Source organism: Ovis canadensis, chromosome 2, assembly GCF_042477335.2.
Source record: "Ovis canadensis isolate MfBH-ARS-UI-01 breed Bighorn chromosome 2, ARS-UI_OviCan_v2, whole genome shotgun sequence".
NCBI lineage: Eukaryota > Metazoa > Chordata > Mammalia > Artiodactyla > Bovidae > Ovis > Ovis canadensis.
This window is the reverse complement of record NC_091246.1, coordinates 235,561,030-235,582,863: the sequence shown is the minus strand read 5'-3', so window position 1 is coordinate 235,582,863 and position 21,834 is coordinate 235,561,030. Positions and strand designations below refer to the sequence as shown.

Genomic DNA, 21,834 nt, shown 5'->3' with positions numbered 1-21,834 from the left:
TGGTAACTTGATGTTTACCTTTTTCAGGAATGTCAATACTGATTTTTAAGTTGAGAATAATAACAATGCAAAAGTTGAAGCTTGCCAAGTAGTAGAGAGTAGGTCATGATACCACGAATCAAGTGAGGATAAACCATACTATACTCTCACTGGGACCCAGGAATCTCCAGGGTGAGTACAGCTGTTCTCAGGATGAGGGGAAACTTTTCAGAATCTATATTCTTTTTTACGATATGAATAGACCAGACCCATAATAAGAGTGAGAAATGTGTTCTAATATGAGGAAAGGAAAAAAGTGATCATAATCTGCCACTAAGCTTACTGTACTCATAAGTCAAAAATTACTACCTTGGACATAACAAATTACATTTATTGTAATAGGTAACAACCATTAGAACTGTGGTGTTGGAAAAGACTTTGAGAGTCCCTTGGACAGTGAGGAGACCAAATCAGTCAACACAAAAGGCAAATTTATGACCAACCTAGACAGCATATTAAAAAGCAGAAACATTACTTTGTCAACAAAGGTCTGTCTAGTCAAAGCTATGGTTTTTCCAGTAGTCATGTATGGATGTGAGAGTTGGACTATAAAGAAGGCTGAGTGCTGAAAAATTGATGCTTTTGAACTGTGGTGTTGGAGAAGACACTTGAGAGTCCCTTGGACTGCAAAGAGATCCAATCAATCCATCCTAAATGAAATCAGTTCTGGGTGTTCATTGGAAGGACTGATGTTGAAGCTGAAACTCCAATATTTGTCCACCTGATGTGAAGAGCTGGCTCATTTGAAAAGACCCTGATGTTGGGAAAGATTGAGGGCGAGAAGAGAAGAGGGTGACAGGAGATGAGATGGTTCGATGGCATCACCAACTCAATGGACATGAGTTTAAGTAAACTCAGGGAGTTGGTGATGGACACGGAAGCCTGGCGTGCTGCAGTCCATGGGGTCGCAAAGAGTCGGACACGACTGAACAACTGAACTGAACTGAACTTTACACACTCATGGTTTTGTCTTTTTTTCCATTGTCTTAAAAGGAGTGATTTTTGACACCCTGCATTTTTAAAATGAACTCCACAGTAATAGAGGCTTCCCTGAGTGGCTCAGAATCCACCTGCAATGCAGGAGACCAAGGTTAGATCCCTGGGTCAGGAAGATCCCCTGGAGGAGGGAATGGCTATCCACTCCAGCATTCTTGCCTGGAGAATCCATAGACAGAGGAGCCTGGCAGGCTATAGTCAGTCCATGGGGTAGCAAAACGTCAAACAGGACCGAACAAATAACACTTTCACTTTCACGTTCCACAGGAATACTAAGTGGGGACTACCTTTATGGTAGTTACTGTTTACAGAGTACAGAAACTTCTAATTGAGAATGAATTACTTGATTTCACCACTTCACACAAGCTGTCTATTGCTAAATGGACCTCTTACATCACTGCCATATCTACCTTTCAGCCTCTAAGTGTGAACAATCAGAATCTCAGCCTTTGCTCTTTACATTTCCAAAAGCTGTTATGAATATTTGCATTTAGTTTCTGTAATGTCTGGAAAAAAAGCATTTCTAATCTGTTACAATATAATTGCCAGGGGAAGTGTGAATTCAGAACTACCAGATCACAAGGAATTGAGACTCTGTTACTAAATAATCGTATGTATAATAAAGGTCCAAACTGAAACTTATTACTTGGCAAAACAGCACCATGTTTTATAAAGTTAGTTTTGTAAAAGTTACACAGGGAATTCGAACAAAATCCAGACCAAAAGAGAAAAAGATATGTGTATCACCAACACATGAAATGCACTCTTAAAAAAACATAAGCCTCACATCACTGTTTCATTACTTCTTTTGGCTATTTCTAAGACCCAGCCTTTCAAGATTTGAGTCCATGTCTAACCAACTATTGGCCAGCTGATTTTGGAGTAAACCACCGCTTCCCTCTCCTACGTATGTGTCATCAGCTCCAAATTCAGTGTCTGCTCATTCCCACTTTGTTCCTCTTCATTAAATGAATTGATGTATGCAAAGTCTTGTAAACTGTAAAATCTGTAAACATTTGGAGATTTCTTCTGTTTATTTTAGAAAGGAATAATCTGATGGAACTAAAGGAAGCCAAAGTAATTAAGTAGATGCTGGTTTTCAGTTTCTGGTGCAGGGGTAATGAGATGATAGATACAGATTAAAATGGTAACAAGACTGGAGACCTAGGGTTTGTTTTTGGAGGAAAGTGCCTGTGATTCAGTGGGTAGATGAAATAAAGGGGAGAAGTGGGAGAGGATTTCATTGTCAGCATGAATAGAACTGCTAAGAACAGCAAGCGGAAATAAAGAGAGATGTAAGAAACTCTCTTCTGGATTTGATGAAATTAAAAGAGATAGCAAGATACGTAAACTAAGAAAATAGTGTCAACCCATCTAGCAGCTAGGAAAGATACACAGGACAGAAGCCAACAAGGATGGTAGAGGGGGGAGCCCCCAACTGCAGTATCCGTCTGTCCCCATGCCACTGAATAGCCCACTATGGGACTAGCTAACCTTGGTTAAGGCAATTAAGTATTTCGTTACTTATAGCCCAAACCGAGATAACAGAGAAGCTAAATTAAACAAAACCTGAGATAATCTTGGTAAGATAACTAAAACGACAGCAGGTATTTTGGGTTAGCTTATGAATCTTTTTTTGAAAAAGAGTATGCCTTTCATTATATTCACAATTTTTTAACTTCAAATTTCAAAACCCAAAATTGTTTTAAGAGAACCAGAAGCAATGGGAAAACATAATAAATTCCTTTGTAATTTAAAAGATTACTAATTTTTTTTTAATGGCAATAGAAGACTTCTGTGTACAGAAAGCACTGTTTAGTTCAAATAGCATTTATTTTGTCTTTAAATCAGACATTATGCTAAATCATGAGCTACTGCAGTTTTAGAGATTAGTTGTTAGAAAAGATACTTCATTTTTATGAGGACAGTTCACTCTCATAAAATTCTATATGAAATCTAAATGCATAAGAATAGATTAGACCATAATCGTCTATATTAATGATCTCCTCACATCTCAGCTCCTCTGAAAGAAAACCTTTGAAAGGAAGTTATAAAAGACTTAAATTTTAAATTGACAAAAATTTGATTTACAATCCTCCTTAAGATGCTCTTAACAAATTAAATGAGTTATATTACAACTATTATTTCAGAGAAAACACTGTATTCTTCCCTGGAAAATGTGTTCATATAAGAAGTGCAATTTGTTTTGAAGAGGTCTCCTAAGTTATTGATCATAAATAATAACAGAAAACATTACCTTCATGCTTGTTATGTACCATGTACTCCTAATCCTCAAAACAGAAACTTTTATTGCCACCAGTTTCCAGATGAGAAACCTCAGAGAGAGTGGTAAGGTATTATAACTTGTCCAAGAATAAGAGTCTGAATCAGAATATATATGTAGAGAATCTCACTCCAGGGCCCCCACACACTTCACTGTACCTGACAATACTCCAGATGAAAATAAAGTGTGCATACGTAGTGAAAGTGCCTGACAATAAGCTTTTGACTACTGAGGCATCCATTTCAAAGATATACATCTCAAATGAGCGTATTTACAGCTCTATGATGACACACACACTAGCTAAACAATCAGATAAGGAGCCAGGCCACCTCACCTATGACGTTCCTCTTTTAGAAAGCCCTGGGTGACCCAGATAACTCCACTTGAGTGACCCTGATTCTTTTCTTCCCAAGCCCTAATTCCCACTCTTATGTTTTAAATTCACCACTGAAGTGTGAACCTGTGAAACCTCTTATTTCACCTGGCCTCCTTTGTGACCTTGGGTGTGACTTGTACCCTCCCGGAAATGTATGTAATAAAACCTTGTCTTTTTCAAAGTTCCCTAATGGTTGTTGCTGAAGTGCCTCTTGCAGTCATGTTACCAAGTCCAAGCTCATTCTGCTTGCCACATGACAGGCCAATAAATTGGGAGATGAGGTGTTGGGGCAAGGAAGAAAGATTTTATTTGGAAGGTCGGGAGTCTCAGAAGACTACAGTCCTAGAGAACTGTCTTACCAGGGTCTGGTTGCTAGTTTCTTTTATAGGAAAGAGAGAGTGGGGAAGGCAGGAGGTAAAGAGAAAGGCCCCAAAATTTTGCAAATATTTCCTGATTTGACCAGACTCTTGGAGGGGATGTGTTCCCCTTCTTCTTTCCTGCAGCCATTCACAGGTGAACAGGGTCAGGATGTTTCTCTGTGAGCTGAACAAAGGTATATCAGTTTAGCATTCAGGAAGAAGGGGGAGGTTCCTTAATATGGGCCATTATATTTGCTTCTAACTGTAGGCATTGTCCTTTTAGTGATTAACTTGTAAAAAACAAACAAAAAAAAGCAACAGAGAGCAAAGGTTAAACTAAAAGAAACATCTAATATGGATCTAGATTTGTTCTTCGCTATTAGAACCATATAAAGAACCAAGAGGGCCAATCCAGCCACACTGTTTTCAGGTGGATGATTGTCTATGAGGACCCACCACAAGGAGTAGGAGCTCAGGTGAGCATTTCAGGCATTGCTAGCCAACAGCGTCATGATCAGTGGGCGGAGACCAACACCCAGCAGTATCTTATTGCTTTCCCTATGATCTTAAGTAAGCACTTTTTAAAGTAGATTGGGATATCTGAAAGCCATCACAAGCATTCTATAAAGAAACAATTCCTCAAAACACAAAACTTAAGAGGTTAAGTCATTTTACAGCCAAGAGTTTCACTTTGGTCTGTAGGACATAGGATAATCTGTACATTCGTACAGCAGCAGGACCGTATGGAACCTTCCTAGGACAGGTCTTCTCCCATGTCCTCTACTTTGTTCTTATTCAGTTGCTCAGTTGTGTCCAACTCTTTGCGATCCCATGGACTGCAGCATGTCAGGCTTCCCTGTCCTTCACTATCTCCCAGAGTTTGCTCAAACTCATGTCCATTGAGTTGGTGATGCCATCCAACCATCTCTCCCTCTGTCACCACCTTTCCTCCTGCCCTCAATTTTCCCCAGCATCAGGGTCTTATCCAATGAATTGGCTCTTTACATCAAGGTGGTCAAAGTACTAGGGATTCAGCTTCAGCATCAGTCCTTCCAGTGAATTTCCAGGATTGATTTCCTTTAGCGTTGAGTGGTTCAACCTCCTTGCTGTGCAAGGAACTCTCAAGAGTCTTTTCCAGCACCACAGTTTGAAAGCATCATTTCTTGGATGCTCAACCTTCTTTACGGTCCAACTCTCACATTCATACATGACTACTGGAAAAACAATTGCTTTGACTAAATTAAACTTTGTTGGCAAAGTGATAACTCTGCTTTTCAATATGCTGTCTAGGTTTGTCAGAGCTTTTCTTCCAAGGGGCAAATGTCTTTTAATTTCATCCTCTGCTTTAGCTCCTCTCTAAAGTACCTATTGAATAGGTAATAGTATCTGAGGTACATTTCCTGAGTTGTTTTGCAGATGTGAAAACGCCCCTCAAGAGGAAGATATAACTGCTTGAAGACTGTGAGCATAGCCTCCTGGAGCCTAAGGACTGATAAAGTTAACGTCTGTGACACCACCCTTTTCCAACATCATCAGCTAATCAGAGAATTGTGCAAGAGATGATCAGGTACCCTGTGCCTCCCCTTCTTCACCTGGCTTTTTAAAATGTTTTGCCAAAACCCTTCAAGTAGCTTGGGGCTTTTTAGGGCATGAATCCCATCTCCTTGCATGTCCCTGCAATAAAACTTTCTCTGCTCCAAACTCTGACACTTCAGTTTGTTTGGCCTCACAGTGCGTCAGGCACATGAACCTAAGTTAGCACATTGCCTGAGTCTTTTAAATGATTTAGCAAAATAGTATTATCACTGTGGACTGAAAGTATGTATTCACAGTCTACAAGTTGAGCATTATGTCTTATTTGGTGGGAATTTTTAGGACTTCAAGCCCAGGAGGCAGCATCTCAAGTAACTCTGAGAACTGCTGCAAGGAGGCAAGCTGAAAGCTAGGATATATAACAGTTTTCCAACAAAAAGCAGGTAGTAGTAACAAAAGATTACTGCTAATTAAAGAAAACTAAAAGCCTCAGGTTTTTCCTGTGGTCATGTATGGATGTGAGAGTTGGACTGTGAAGAAGGCTGAGTACCGCCGAAGAATTGATGCTTTTGAACTGTGGTGTTGGAGAAGACTCTTGAGAGTCCCTTGGACTTCAAGGAGATCCAACCAGTCCATTCTGAAGGAGATCAGCCCTGGGATTTCTTTGGAAGGAATGATGCTAAGGCTGAAGCTCCAATACTTTGGCCACCTCATGCGACGAGTTGACTCATTGGAAAAGACTTTGATGCTGGGAGGGATTGAAGGTAGGAGGAGAAGGGGACGACAGAGGATGAGATGGCTGGATGGCATCACGGACTCGATGGACGTGAGTCTGAGTGAACTCCGGGAGTTGGTGATGGACAGGGAGGCCTGGCGTGCTGCGATTCATGGGGTCACAAAGAGTCGGACATGACTGAGCGGCTGAACTGAACTGAACTGAACTGAACTGAAAAGCCTCAAGGAATTTATCACTTTTCTACTCATGGGGAGATGCAAGAGTCTGGACTCATTGAAATCATTCTTTAGATATACACCTCAGGTATCTGGGGCCAGTATCCTGTGTTCTCACATCCAGAGTTTCTTCAGGGCTCACCTCGGAGAGTGGCTACAGTCTGATGACTACTAAATAGCAGCTATTCTTCTGCTTGCTGAGTGCCCTTAGGCCCCCCAGCTTACAATTGGCTATGGCTGCAATTGCTGATGACTATGATATCCTTTGTTTACTGATATGGCATAAAATATTGTTTATCACCACCCTTCCCATAGCTATCAAAGGGTTAGAAGGAAAAATCAAGGTCCACTGATTCTTTAGAATTTTCAAAGCAGCAGCTAAATTTTGGCCTGAAAGCGAAAGTCACTGAGTTATGTCCAACTCTTTGCAACCCTGTAGACTATACAGTCCATGGAATTCTCCAGGCTGGAATACTGGAGTGGGTAGCCTTTCCCACTCCAGGAGATCTTCCCAACCCAGGGATCAAACCCAGGTCTCCCGCATTGCAGGTGGATTCTTTACCAGCTGAGCCACAAGGGAAGCCCAAATTTTGGCCTGGTTTTCTCTATTTCAAGCTCTCCTTGGCTGCTCCATCTCTAAACTTATTTACTCTTTTCCAGCACTAAGAGGTGAAGTTGCTCAGCCGTGTCTGACTCTTTGCTACCCCGTGGACTGTAGCCTACCAGGTTCCTCCGTCCATGGGATTCTCCAGGCAAGAATACTGGAGTGGGTTGCCATTTCCTTCTCCAGGGGATCTTCCCAACCCAGTGATCGAACCAGGTCTCTGGTATTGGAGGCAGATGCTTTAACCTCTGAGCCACCAGGGAAGCCAAAGTTTTATTTTTTTCTTCTTGAGGCATCCACAGATGATCTGAGAGGTAATTCTCACCCCAAACCTTCCTACTGGTACATCTGATACCATCTGGCCATAATTAAGACTTTTTCACTTAAGAACGTAATATATGAAAGTGAAAGTGTTAGTCACTCAGTCCTGCCTGATTCTTTGTGACCCCATCATCTGTAGCCTGCCAGGCTCCTCTGTCCATGTAATTCTCCAGGTAAGAATACTGGAGTGTGCTGCAATCCCCTTCATGGGATCTCCCTGACCCAGGGATCACACCTGCATCTCCTGCATTGCAGGCAGATTCTTTACCATCCGAACCATCAGGGAAGGCTTTCCTGACCACCAGGGAGTGTCAGAGAGCATAATATAATGGAGTGTAATCCCTGGGCTCTAAATCCCACTTCACTACACAGTATTTGATGTCTTTAGTAAATCACTTAACTTCACTGTGATATACCTTTCTCAGTGTAAAATCAGGACTGCTATCTGCATTGTAACAGATAACAGTTGTGAAGATAAATCTTGTGCTTTATCTTTGAGCATTAATTTTTTAAATGCATTGTGGCACTTTTACATAGAAAAGTCTTTTTAAAAACATTGTCTAGTATTTCAGCATCAGTCAGGTTAGTGTTTGATAATTCCTCTGGTACCTCAATTGTTTAACAACCAGATTGTTAAGTTCAATAGTCTGAATTTATATTCTATTTAACTTCTCCTCAGAGAAAAATATGTCTGCATTTTTTACAGTCCAGTCTGCTATGAAATCTGAATACATTTGCTACTAAGTGAGATCCATTTTATTTTCCCTATATGTTTTTCTATATTTCCCTATAATTTATTCAGTGTCCTTTCTCAACCTTTTCTCTGGAGGAAGGAAGAGTAGGTGTATTCTTGAATATGAGGGAAGGAAGATAAAACTTCTATTCCTATGTGCCTCTTTCTTTCTGAGTTGAAAAAAGTAAAATAGCTAAATAAATATTAAAACTTCTAATCAAATTCCAAACTTACATATCCTCTTAAAAAATGCTGGAATGTAAATTGGTATAGCCAATACAGAAAGTAGCATGGAAGGTTCTCACAAAAATTAAAAATATCATATAATCCAGCAATTCCACTTCTGATTATATATTTGAAAAAAAAACAAAAACCCTAACTGAAAAAGATATATCCACCCCTATGTTCACTGCAACATTATTTACAATAGCCAAGATGGAAAAATGGATAAAGAAAATGCGTGCATGTGTGTACATGCACACACACACACACACACAGTGGAACACTATACAGCCATAAAAAAGAAAAATCTTTTCATTTGCCACAACACAGATGAACCTTGAGGGCCTAAGACTAAAATGAAATAAGTCTGACAGATAAATGTCATGTGATCTTACTTATATGTGGAATTTAAAACAAACAAAAAAACACTGAACTTATACAGGGAACTGAGGCAAAAATGGGTGAAGGGGATCAAAAGGCACAAAATTCCAGTTATAAAATAAGTAAGTCGTGGGGGTGTCGTGCACATCATGGTTCCTATAGTTAATAAATCTGTACTGCATATTTGAAAGCTGCTGAAAGAGTACGTCATTAAAGTTCTCATCCTAAGAAAGAAAGCATACATCATACAGACATGCAAATTCACAGAAATTTTCTCCAGAAACTTTATTCAACAGAAATTATAATAGCCTGCAAAGTAGAATGTAGGCGACACATTGTTAAATCATTCTGGTTTCATTTGTCAGTATGGAGATGCTATCAAGAAATAAAAGAAAATTGAAACAACCAATTGCCAGGCAGTATGCTCACTCCTATCATCTCTATCAGACATCAAGGAATTATATCTTCATCAACTTTAATGGTCCTATCTGTGAAACTAAGGACAGTATACAAATGGTTGACTTGTGGACAAAGAGAAAACATTTGAAATATCAAAACAGCTTGCTGGCTGGCTGTGACGCTCCAGCTTTTGATCACCATGGCTGGCAGGTTTCTTTGTTGACTGATTCTCTTCAATCACCGCCATATCCTACAGGTATTATCCTTGCTGCCTAATAAAACAAATTTCACAAAGTTATTTTTCTTTGGTTTACTCATTTAACTGTATTTGCAGGTTGACATTTTCTGGGTCGTTGTGGATGATCAATGTGCTCAATATGCTAGCCCCTGGGTGTCCAGCTCAGAGCCTGTTAGCAGTTCCGGTGTTTGGGGAGAGGGGATCTGTGTTTGTCTTGCCCATTGGTCATAAATTGGGCAAGTTCACATTCTACTCCCCTAGGTAAGATTCATGGCATTTTAGGATTCGAGAGGACCTGAGAATGCAGCCACATCACCCACCCCTCTGCTTATCCCCATCCCGCTTCATGCATCGCCACCAAGTGGCAAATATAATGGCTTTGAACATCTCCAGGTTTGAGTGATCAGTTTATGAGGAAGCAGCACATTCCACTTTGGACTGTTTCAAAATTACAGTGGATTTTTCTCCTCATCAGTCAAAATGTGAAACTCCTGTGCTCCCCGTGACAGCGATAGACACTCTTCCAAAGCAGCCTTGAGACACTCCTCCCCGAGGGACCCCATCCACATTCAGGCCCTGGGAATGGCAGCCCCAGTATGAGGCACTGCTGGGCTCTGCTGGTTTTTTCCACCTCAGGTGCCAGGCATGTATCATCAGTACAAGCAGTGTGGGGCTGCAAAAGCCTGTGCAAACTGCACATTGTCCCCAAAGGTATCTCATCTTCTTGAAAGTGTCCTGACCACTCCAGACAGTCTGCTTCCATTTTGTGATTCTAAACCCTCAGGCAGTCCACTGCAAATGCATGCAGTTAACCACACCAGGGTCCACCAGGAAAACAGGGCAGATTCATATTCAAAGTGCTCTGCTGATGGCAAGGAAGACATGTCACTTCCCATTCTCATAAACGCTGTCATTGAGTGGACCAATATTTAGCATATTGGTGCTTTTATTTATTTATTTATTTTTGGTATTATTCAGTCACTAAGTCGTGTCTAACTCTTTGCAACCCCATTGATTATAGCATGCCAGGCTTCTTTGTCCTTCACTATCTCAGGGAGTTTGTCTTGGGAAATATGAAATAAACTAATAATATCTTAAAAGAGCTCAGGCTTTTGAAGGCCAGCATTAAAACAAGGCACAAACAGCTAATATTCCTTCCCTAAATACTCCAGGGCCTTCTGTGGATGAGGAAAGAGGTATTGCAGGGCTGGCCGGGCTTAACACAAACAGGGTGGACTAGCAAAGGTTGGTCCTCTGACAAAGCAGCCCCAACTCCAGTGTTCTCTGTCATAACCACTCACATCCTTCATCATCAAGAGAAAGGATTTGATGCTATTTACTATGGTATTGTCTTAGGAATACCTACATTACAGTCACACTTACAAACCATAGGCCCAAAGAAAGTAATCTGTGATTTTAGAAATCATCCATAATTAAGTAGAAAGGACTGGAATTTCAGGGCAAAGGCAGAGATTATTCTCAGTACCTTTGAAGTTGTCTGATTAAAATGAAAATCAGCCAACATATGAAGCCAAGTTTGCATATGCGACATTAAACTCCTTAGACCAGTTAAGCAACTTAAAAATTTTCTCAGTACAATGAGAATCATTGAGAGTTAAGCAGATTCATTCCCCTGTGGGTATCCCCACCCCACACAATCATTTAGCACCCTGCTCCTTGCCAGGGTTTCCTCTAAAGGCACCTACTCACGTTATGCCATATTCTTGGCATTTTCTCCCTTTTCTACAACCTCAGCTAACCTGCTCTTAATCCAGTTCTTATGAAACATTGCTGATATAATTCATTCACAATAAATTGTTAATGGTTGAAAAAAATGTTCAATGTGTGCTCTTTTCCCCATATATTAACGGGTTACAAGGGGACATCCAAGGAGAAAACAGTTTTGCTCAAAGAATAAATCTCTAATGGGCTGTAAATCTCACTCTGCAGAATTCAGGTCCTGACTTGTTTTAGTTACTAAGACTTACTGCCATCAACTGAATATTAACCACTGGATGGATGATGCCTGGGGGTATGTAGTCAACAGTAAGGCAGGCTACTAAACTCTTACCCTGTCTGGGGCAATTGAAATTCAGGATTCACAAAGCGTTATAGTCGGTGGCAGAGCCTATTCCTGTGGTCCTGCAAAGCAGCTAAACCTAAATAATGGCCCCAGGTGAGCTAGGAACCCTGGAAGAAGGGTGGGGATAGGAGTGGGTTCCTTTTGGTATTCAGCTCAGAAACTCTAATAACCAATTTGAAAGGAAAGCTGAGTTGGTGGGGTTTATTTCTCCCCTTACCTGTAATGATTATGTCACCTTTATAGTTGAAAGCACAGGAGAAGATCTCATCCATGTGTCCCTCAAGAACCTGGAGGCACTGACCAGTCTGAGCATCCCAGATTCTAGCTGTTTTGTCAGAGCTCCCAGTGAGAAGGCGGTTGCCTTGCGGGTTGAAAGAAATCTATAAGCAAGCAAGGGGTCGGCGGGAAAGTGATCACAGGTTGGTATAATTTGATTCCCAGTATATTTTTCATCAGTAAAAAGCGGACATCACAAAGTTACGTGTTCACCTTACCAGCCTGGTACTTATTCTTACCTAGAACAGTTCCTTCAGGGTGGGGAAAAGACTGCATTAATTTCATTAATTTTAATGAAAATTAAAATCTAGACAATGATGTCTAATTGCCTACTGCTCACATACAAATCTAAGGATAACGCTCCCTTATACTTTGAGTGTTCCCCACCCAGCTTCTTTTCATTTCAGGAGCAAAGGCTGTTGACACCAATCTCTCCACTCAGACCAAGAGGCAGAGCCCTGGTGTGGATGAGAACACAAGTCAGGCATCTTCACACCCAAACCTCGGTGTCACCTCTACAGACCAACTTTCTGTCATCACGAGCGTAGGGATGGTCCTTCAGTCTATGGCACAGAATTTCAGGGTCCACAGGAGAGGACTGTCTGTGTTGCTACTTAACGTGCAGCAGTTTCCATTCATGTGGGCTTGAGAGCCCCAACAGGCCAGGCATTGTCACATGGTATGTGAGCAGCAAAGAAAAGTGTCAGTCCTCAGTTTCTCTAGAGGTCGTGTTTATAACCTTTTCTAAATCATCAGAAGATGGTGATGTGGGTCACTTCCTCTGTGACTATAGGTTTGATGAGGGCAAGCCCCAAGATTATGGCTTTTTCATCACAGTGTCACCAGGGCCCAGCATGATACCTAGCATAGTGGGAGCTCTCAAAATGAATGAAAGAATACTTTAGCTTGGCACCCCATAGATGCCATTACTGGATGGCAATTCAATAGGGAATATATCAGTTAACAAGCATAAAATGCAATAATGTAGAGTCTGAGAACTCTTTCTACTCATACACACACACAAACAAGTGTGTTTGTTGAGTGTGCCACACCAGACACTCAGAAACACAGCTCAGTCTCTCTCTTTGGCCTGTATCCCATGGCCACATCCCTCATCCCTCGTACTACCAATCTCCCGGGCCTCCCAGCCTAACACAGAGGATGTGCTCTGCAATGTCTAAGAGACCAACCCTGATGGCAGGAGGGCAAGGGCCACCAATAGCAGGGGAGCCTGCAGAGACATGAATCCATCGAGCTGATACACTAAAAAGAATGAAAAATCTCATCTTAGGCACGAGACCAAGGAACAGGGCTGAGCTGGGGGTGAGAGTCACTGGTCCAAGCCTTCTCTACAATTTTCTGAGGACATCTCTAAACCTCAGCTCACTGACTAGATGGCCGTACTGCATGGATAAGCTTTTGGGAGGAGTTCATACAAAATCCTAAACTACAGCTTTCAGGTTTCAAGATAGGTCATTTTTAACTTTTTTAAGCAGTGAATATTTCTAGGCAATACTTCCTCAATGGCATGGGATCTACAGGACACTTGACATTTGCTGTGCAGCCTGTTCTTTTGCATAATATAAAAGAGGTGTGTTTACTAGAACCACGAAAAGCACTTCACTAGCTTCTTAATAGCTTTAATAAGTATGCTTTGCTAATTGAAACTTTTTTCATGGCTGAGGAGAATGCTGTTTTATACTTTATAAAAAGTTTTAGAAATCATTTTATTACACTGAGTTTGAGGACACATTTGAAAAGTTACTCTTCAGGTAACTGATTTCTACAAAGAATAAGATAACTGGGCAAAACCTCAGTACTATCGGTGACAATAGACCGATTTGTATTAAGCCTGATGCTTATTTTTGAAAATAAATAAATTGCTCCAAACGAGAAAAGAAACTCACCTTTGAAATTTCTCCTTCATGGCCTTCCAATTTGGTAACACAGTTTCTTGTGGCCGCACTGAAAATTCTTGCTGTTCCTTTTTGAAAGGAGTGGAGATATATATAAATTCATCAGAAATGCAGGACTTTGAACCACATGACTTGAATTATCTAAATATCTATCCCTCTGACACATAAGCTCTGTGCTAAGTTTGTCTTCTTGCCTGTGGTGAGAGCCAGACACTTTTTACTATAAATGCAAGCTGATCCCACTACAGGAGAAGAATGGGGGAAAGAAGCATCTTTCTAGCCCCAGCTTATTAGAAGAGACACTAGGTTCCAAGATAGATGGAGGTGCAAGGACAGGAAATCAAAAAGAATCAAATTTTAAAGAGAAAAAATAGAGAATCACAACAAGTTTTGATGATTCTGATTACCTACAGAAATAAATAGCAAGACTAATATCATACACCAAATATGAGTCTAAGGTTACAGAAGACACAAGAGGCCTTCTGAGAGGGGTCAGCAGCCACTACTTACAAAGAATGAAGAATAGGTGCTAGGAAAACCTTTTCAGCAGAAAAGGCAAATAGAATGATTTGTTCCCTGCTGTATATCCAGTGCCTAGAAATGCCAAACTCGTATTAAACACTCAATAAACAGATGTAGGATGGATGGACTGATGGATGGATGGATGGATGGATGTGTAGATGGATGGATGGAAGGAAGGATGGATGGATAGATGGATGGATGGGTAGGTGGATGAAGGATAGACAAATGGATGAATGGATGGAAGAATGAATAGATATAACATTTCCTTAGAATTAAGGAATAGAGTCATTACCTAAGCATAGAAGGAGAAAAAAACGGAAGTAATGAAATTGCTGCCATAAAAAAATTAAAATTTATCTGGCCAGGTGAAGGATGCTGTCTCAACACAGAGTATAAAATCAAGGTAAAACTCGCAAAGATAGGGAATTTTGCTTACTTAATTTCCATTTAGAGATAAGCAAAATATCTTAATTTTTAACTTTCCTCTCTGACAACTTCAGGAGGAAGTAGACAAAAATTGCTATTGTAGAATTAATATGATTACAATGTAATATTGCTACTTCATTGTATATTTCAAAAGCTTTAAAGGAAAGTGATCCACTTGTTTTAAGAGTTTGCGAATAAGACAAAAATATGCAGTATAGACTAATACATCAAATTTTGCAAAAGTATTTTTAAGTTTCAGAAAACACAAAAATAATATAGCCTGAAATTGCAATTTTTATAAGATAGAAATATGAATAAGATGTCAAAAAAATTCAGCCTTGAGAGTAACTCCAGTGAAGGTGAAAGAGGCAATAAATATAAAGAAACAGCTTATAGCTGCACAGACAACTAACTGTTGAATGAGATCAAATTTTAAGAGGGGAATGAGGAGCAAAGACCAAAGGTAAATAAAAAATGGCTCTAAACATCAAGACTTCTTAGGAGAAACAGAATGAAAACAGGTTTACGACACAAACCAAAAGAGAAAGATGTTTTTTGGAAGTAATATGCTATTGAAGAGAGGAAAGAGCAGAATCACTGCCAGAGAAAGCAGCAGCTGATAGAAAGGACAAAACTAAAAGAACTGAGCCTGTATTTTATTCACCTCCATCTCTCAGCATCCTGATCACTTGTGCCTGCTTGTTTCTTCCCCTATATCACTGACAACTCCTGACATTCTATATAATCTAATATTCTATATAAGATACATGTATACTACTGTCTGTGGTCTCCCCCTTCGAAACATAGCTCTAGGAGGGAAGAGACGCCCATCTCTTTTTTCCATCGATATATCCTGTGTTCCTAAAGAATTCCTGGCACAAAGTAGGCACTCCATGTATATTTAATAAACAGATTCTTTTGTATAAATGAGAATGATATTTAAAATGAAAAGGGCAGATTCATTATTTTCAAGGGGTGATTTTTAAAAGCCAAGATCTGTGAGAAGATGAGAAAATAAGTATATTAGTTTAAAAAAATAAAATTCTCTAGATTCAGGGTGTTTGTATTCCAGGATGCAAAAAAAGACGTGTGTGTATGATCAAAGGATCACCTTTGAAAAGTCCTAATGAGTAAGAGAACAGCTTGCAAATATAATTTTGAAGAGTGAGACAGTAATAAAGACTGTAATTAAAATGAATCACAGGCAAAATTCTACAACTGATTATAACACAAAGTAGCTACTTAAACGTATGCTAGTTACAAGGAGCAGAGAAAGCAGCAGCTTTCTCTTTCTATATAGGCAAAGAAATGAACAGAAACAGCCTAGAAACAGCATTTGATTTTTGCCAGAATTTCTTAAAAAGCTATTAAGGAATTTACACAAGCATGGTGTAATCACATATGTTCAGTAAGGGAATTAAACATATGTGTAGCATCATACACAACTATGACACAGTCATAGAGTAGCAGGACAAGCACTCACAGCGGGTGACAGGTTCAGAGTCACCTGTGGTTATCACAGAGAGGATGTAGACATAGGATGGCATCAGGCATGATGGAATCATGAGGGACATGGCACAGACATAGTTTAGGATCAAATGTGATCAGAAGGATGATGCAGATAGAGTGCAGCATCACACATGTTCATCAAGGAGATGGCCTAGACACAGCATAGTGTCGCGGATTACTGATAAGATCACAAGGATACAGTTTAGAATTGAGGAGATGAGACAGACATAGCGTAGCATGATCCACGACCATCATTAAGACGATTCAAGTGTGATGTAGGGTCATACACGGCAGTCGGAATGTTGATGCAGACACGGTGTGCATTGAGTGTGTAGTTACCATAGAGATAACACAGCTTTAGCATAGCGTGATGTGTGCTTCTCAAGATGATGAGAAGACATAGGGGAGCATCATACAAGCCATCAAGCGGATACTGGAGACACAGGGTATAGTCATCTGTGCACTGTACGGAGATAACACATATACAGCATAGCAACATGTGTGGTTATCAGTAGATGACACAGATATGTTGCAGCACCATACATGGCCTTCCTGGATATGAAGCAAACTGAGTCATCACACACAGTTGTCTAGGAGATGATGCAAAATAGGGCAGCACTCCACATGATTGCGAAGGAAATGATAAAACAAGGTAAAGCATCACATGGAGCTTTTGAGGAGAGTACATGCACACAGACATTCACCATGTGGAATTATCAAAGAGAAAAGCCTCACTTTAAAGATCATACATAGTTATCAAAGAGATAACATAGCATCACACGTGCTTGCTAAACATACTTTGCACACATAGCACTGCATCATATACAGTTGTCAAGGTGACAACAAAAACATCTTACGGCACAATCTAGTGTCATCAGCAAGACAGCCAGCAGCATAGTGGCATACGCAATTATTTTTAAAGGACGTAGCTATAGCATAACTTCATTGTCCAACACTTTTGCGACCCCTTGGACTGTAGCCCACCTGGCTCCTCTGTCCATGGGATTTCCCAGGCAAGATACTGGAGTAGGTTGCCATTTCCTTCTCTAGAGGATCTTCCTGGTCCAGGGATCAAACCATCATCTTCTGCATTGGCAGGTGGGTTCTTTACCACTGAGACACCAGGGAAGGCCCAACAATAACAACATACATAATTATTTTAAAAGGATGTATATATAGCATATATGGGATTCCCTGGTGGCTCAGAGGTTAAAGTGTCTGCCTGCAATGCAGAAGACCTGGGTTCGATCCCTAGGTAGGAGAGATCCCTTAGAGAAGGAAATGGCAACCCACTCCAGTATTCTTGCCTGGAGAATCCCATGGACAGAGGAGCCTAGTGGGCCACAGTCCACGGGGTTGCAAAGAGTCGGACATGACTGAGCGACTTCACTATATATAGCATAACTTCATTTGTTATTGTCAATAAAATGATACAAAGAATAAAACTATACATGCTGTCAAGATGATTAGACAGGGTAGCATCTGACTGTGGTTATCAGTAAGATGGCATAGGCATAGCGTAGACTCATAGGTGGTACTCAAGAAGATGAGGGGTAGCACAGCATTATATAAGTTCATCATGAAGATTTGCAAGAAATGGGAGAGCAGCACATGTGATCATAAAGGAGAAAATGCAGATTTATTATATCACCATTGATAATGGTCAAGCTGATGAGAACATAGGGCAGCATAACGCATGGTCATCAGGGAGATGACCTGAGGTGTACTAATATACATAGTACATGCATAGTATATCGTTATCAAGAAGATGATAGAGATATAGTCTAAATCATATGTGGTTGTCAAGGAGGCAATACAAACCTTCTCCAGCATCACATGCAATATCAAGAATATGATACAAACACAGTGTAGTGACATGCATGGGCGTCAGAGAGATGAGGCACATGTCGTTTCTATCATAGCTGGTCATCAAGGAGATGACTTATAATGCAGACTCACCTATGTTTCTTAAACAAAACATAAATCCCTCCATAAATTAAATGAACAGGCAGATTACCTACCATCGGCTGAAGCAGTTGCAATAAGCTTTCCGGCATAATCAAAACAGCTGTCTAGTATTTCATCATCATGGCCTGTTAATGTTGCCACGCATTTTCCATTTACAGCATCCCAAAGCTACAATTTAAAAAAATGATGAAGACTATGACTTCCTCTCTAACAGACAAAGATGGCCAGTAGTCTTTATGACATGTTTACAGCTGATTAAATAAACTGTACCAAAATCATGTGTAAAATTTTCACTTTTGTTCATTTTCTTTGATTCACAACTAGAGACTGCAGCCAACCATATAACAAGGCACGCTTTTGACACAGAGAAGATCAAAGGCAGACTTCAGAATACAAATCTGTCACTATTTTAGGAAAAATAAATCTCAAAGTGCGTGCTTCACTGATGGAGTAGAAGCAACCTCTTTTCATATGAAGGTCATCAAGTAATAAAGAGCTTGATCTAAAACTACAATGCTGGGAAATAAAAACTACACTCATATTATAATACATTTAACATACAATCTATATATCTAATAATAGTTCTAGAGCATAAGCTCTTAGCAACAGAAACACAAAGGCAGGGAGACGTCATGTTGAGACTTCTTGAAGTTTATGCTAATGGAAGTTTAATAAAGGAATAGAGAGACATTAAACAAAGATAATGTGCCTTCATAAAATAAGATATTTTAGCACAGGGAACGCTACTCAGTGCTCTGTGGTGACCTAAATGGGAAGGATACCCAAAAAAGAGGGGATATGTGTGTATGTCTGGGTGATTCACTTGGCTGTATAACAGAAACGAACACACTATGAAGCAAATGTTCTCCGAAAAAAAAGATCTTTCAATACATTTGAGTCATCAAAGCTACTTTACATCATAAATCCTTCAAACTTGGAGGATCATCAACTTGAAACTTAAAAATTACCAATTTTTGGATCTTAATTTTCTAGCACCTTTAAAATGTGTTAATGCTGCAAGGAATACTTGACACAGTACAAAGCCCAGACACAAGAGTTATAAAGCAAAGGTATTTCTCGAGCTTACCTTGCAGGTTTTGTCCATAGAGCCAGTTAATATCAGAGAGCAATCCCAGTTGAACAAGGCGCTGCTGATCTCAGCACAATGTCCAATTAAGGTATACACCTTCCTACAAAACGGAAACGGTTCAGACTGGTGAAAGATGCATTCATTCAGGATATGCGGACAAAGAAAGATGTCAAGCCATCAGTGCACAAGGTGAATTTCAGTTTTTACAAAATATCTGTGATGGCTTAGCTGTAACTCAATTAGCCTCTTAATTTCATCTTAACAAAAATATACTTAAAATTTTAGGCTTAAGCAGGCTTCCTCGGAAACTCAAGTAGGCTTCCTGGCTAACTCAAACGGTAAAGAATCTGCCCACAATGCAAGAGACCTGGGTTCGAACCCTGGGTTGGGAAGATCCCCTGGAGAAGGGCATGGCAATCCACTCCAGTGTTCTTGTCTGGAGAATCCCCATGGACAGAGGAGCCTGGTGGGCCACAGTCCATGGAGTTGCAAAGACTTGGACATGACTGAGCGCCTCACGTAAGCACATAATTAAAATTTAAACAACCCAAAATAACAACATTACTTAAGATGATGCTTCAGAAAGGCATGGATAATCTGAATCCTGGAACTAATTTTACACCAGATGGGTGGACCCCTCTGTAGTTCAGAAACTACCCATCAGTTGTCTAAGAACCCTTCCTTCTCAATGCATCCATCTTAATTGGGGTCCCTGAAAACTGAGTGGAGTTTTACAACACAAATAAGCTAATTTAGTTAACTTCTTAGCAACAATAATTAGGGAGAAAATTAAAGTTAGTGGACTAAATTAAATTTGCATCATTAGCCGTGATTTTATTTATTCATGATATCCACACTGACCCTAAAGACAAGCCACTGAAATCTGATTACACAGTACATAGAATAAATAATAGTTATATAACCAGGCTATTGCTAACATTCTCCTTTATGTTGCTGTTTGCCATTATTTGCTCAGAATTCTGAGGAAGCATATATACCAAGTAAGTCAGAAAAAGAAAAACAAATTTTATATATTAACACATATATGTGGAATCTAAAAAATGGTATCAATGAATCTATTTGAAGGGCAAGAATAGAGATGCAGACATAATGAAGAGATTTTGGACACAGCAGGAGGAGAGAGTGGGCCGAATTAAGAGAGTAGCATTGAAACATATACATCACCATATGCAAAATAGATAGCCAGTGGGAAGTTGCTGTATTAACACACAGGGCTCAATTCAGTCCTCAGTGATGACCTAGAGGAGTGGGATGGGCTGGGGGTTGGGAGGGAGTCTCAAGGGGAAGGAGATACATGCATGAAAGTGAAAGTGTTAGTTGCTCCGTCAGATCCCACGGATTTTAGCCCGTCAGGCTCCTCTGTCCATGGAATTCTCCAGGCAAGAATACTGGAGTGGGTTGCCATTCCCTTCTCCAGGGGATCTTGCCAACCCGGGGATAGAAACCAGGTCTCCTGTACTGCCAATAGATTCTTTACCATCTGAGACACCAGGGAAGCCCTACGGCCGATTCATGTTGCTGTAAGGTAGAGGCCAACACAATATTGTAAAACAATTATCCTCCAATTAAAAATAAATTAAAATAAAAAAGAAATATCATTAAAGAATGAACTGATTTGCTTCCAACGTGTCCTATTCCTATGAAATCCAAGGCACAGTTAATAGGTTTAATATTAAGCTGATCAGTAGCAAGTATTTTCTTAATCTTCTGATGCAGGTTTAAAAAAAACTCTTAAAAATCCAAGATACCTTCCAGTATCAGCCTCCCACACTGTAACTGTGTGATCGAAAGAGCCCGTGATGATCCTGTTTCCTGACGTGTTAAAGGACAAGGAGATGATTTCAGCTGAGTGTCCCTAGGAAAAGAGCAGATATCCACATACATACCTATAGATGAAACAATTTCTACCCATGGATCACATAACAGTCTGAAAGAAAGCACTACACAAAGGCAAAGCTCTACAGGGAGAAGAGAGATTAGCAGTTGGCGGGTGGGAATAGAGAAAGACTGTAAACCAAGGGCACAAGGGTTTTTTTAGGGGTGGGGGGAGAGGAGTAATGGAAATGGTCAAATGCTAGTGTCTTGGTGATGGTTGTGCAATTCTGTAAATTTACTAAAAATTGAGGCGATTCAACCAGTCCATCCTAAAGGAAATCAGTCCTGAATATTCTTTGGAAGGACTGAAGCTGAAGCTGAAACTCCAATACTTTGGCCACCTGATGCGAAGAGCTGACTCATTTGAAAAGACCCTGATGCTGGGAAGGTTGCAGGCGGGAGGAGAAGGGGACAACAGGGGATGAGATGATTGGATAGCAACACCAACTCGATAGACGTGGGTTTGAGTAAATTCCTGGAGTTGGTGATAGACAGGGAGGCTTGGTGTGCTGCAGTCCATGGGGTCACAAGGAGTCGGACATGACTGAACAGCTGAACTGAACTAAACTGAAGCTGTTTAAAAAAAAAAAATCGAAAAAGAAAAGGATAGGTGTTGGGAAATCAAAGGACTTCATTCATACTGTTGTGGAAATGCTAAAAAGGTCTGTATGCTTTATGGCCTAATTTTTTTTTTTTTTAAAGTCTTACTCAG

At 40.2% G+C, this 21,834-nt stretch overlaps 1 protein-coding gene across 3 annotated transcripts in view; it reads right to left on the bottom strand.

Annotated features, from left to right (window-relative positions):
• Positions 1–9,069: 9,069 nt before the first annotated feature.
• DAW1 (dynein assembly factor with WD repeats 1) overlaps positions 9,070–21,834 on the bottom strand; it is a 73,314-nt gene continuing 60,549 nt past the window's right edge. For all 3 annotated transcript variants that reach the window (XM_069578405.1, XM_069578404.1, XM_069578406.1), the window contains exons 8-13: positions 20,996–21,102; positions 19,224–19,326; positions 18,190–18,304; positions 13,703–13,779; positions 11,737–11,899; positions 9,070–9,470 (exon numbers count right to left, since the gene is read on the bottom strand). In XM_069578405.1, coding sequence (XP_069434506.1) covers positions 9,436–9,470; positions 11,737–11,899; positions 13,703–13,779; positions 18,190–18,304; positions 19,224–19,326; positions 20,996–21,102 — 600 coding nt within the window. In that variant the 3' untranslated portion in view covers positions 9,070–9,435. The remainder of the gene's footprint in view (positions 9,471–11,736; positions 11,900–13,702; positions 13,780–18,189; positions 18,305–19,223; positions 19,327–20,995; positions 21,103–21,834) is intronic.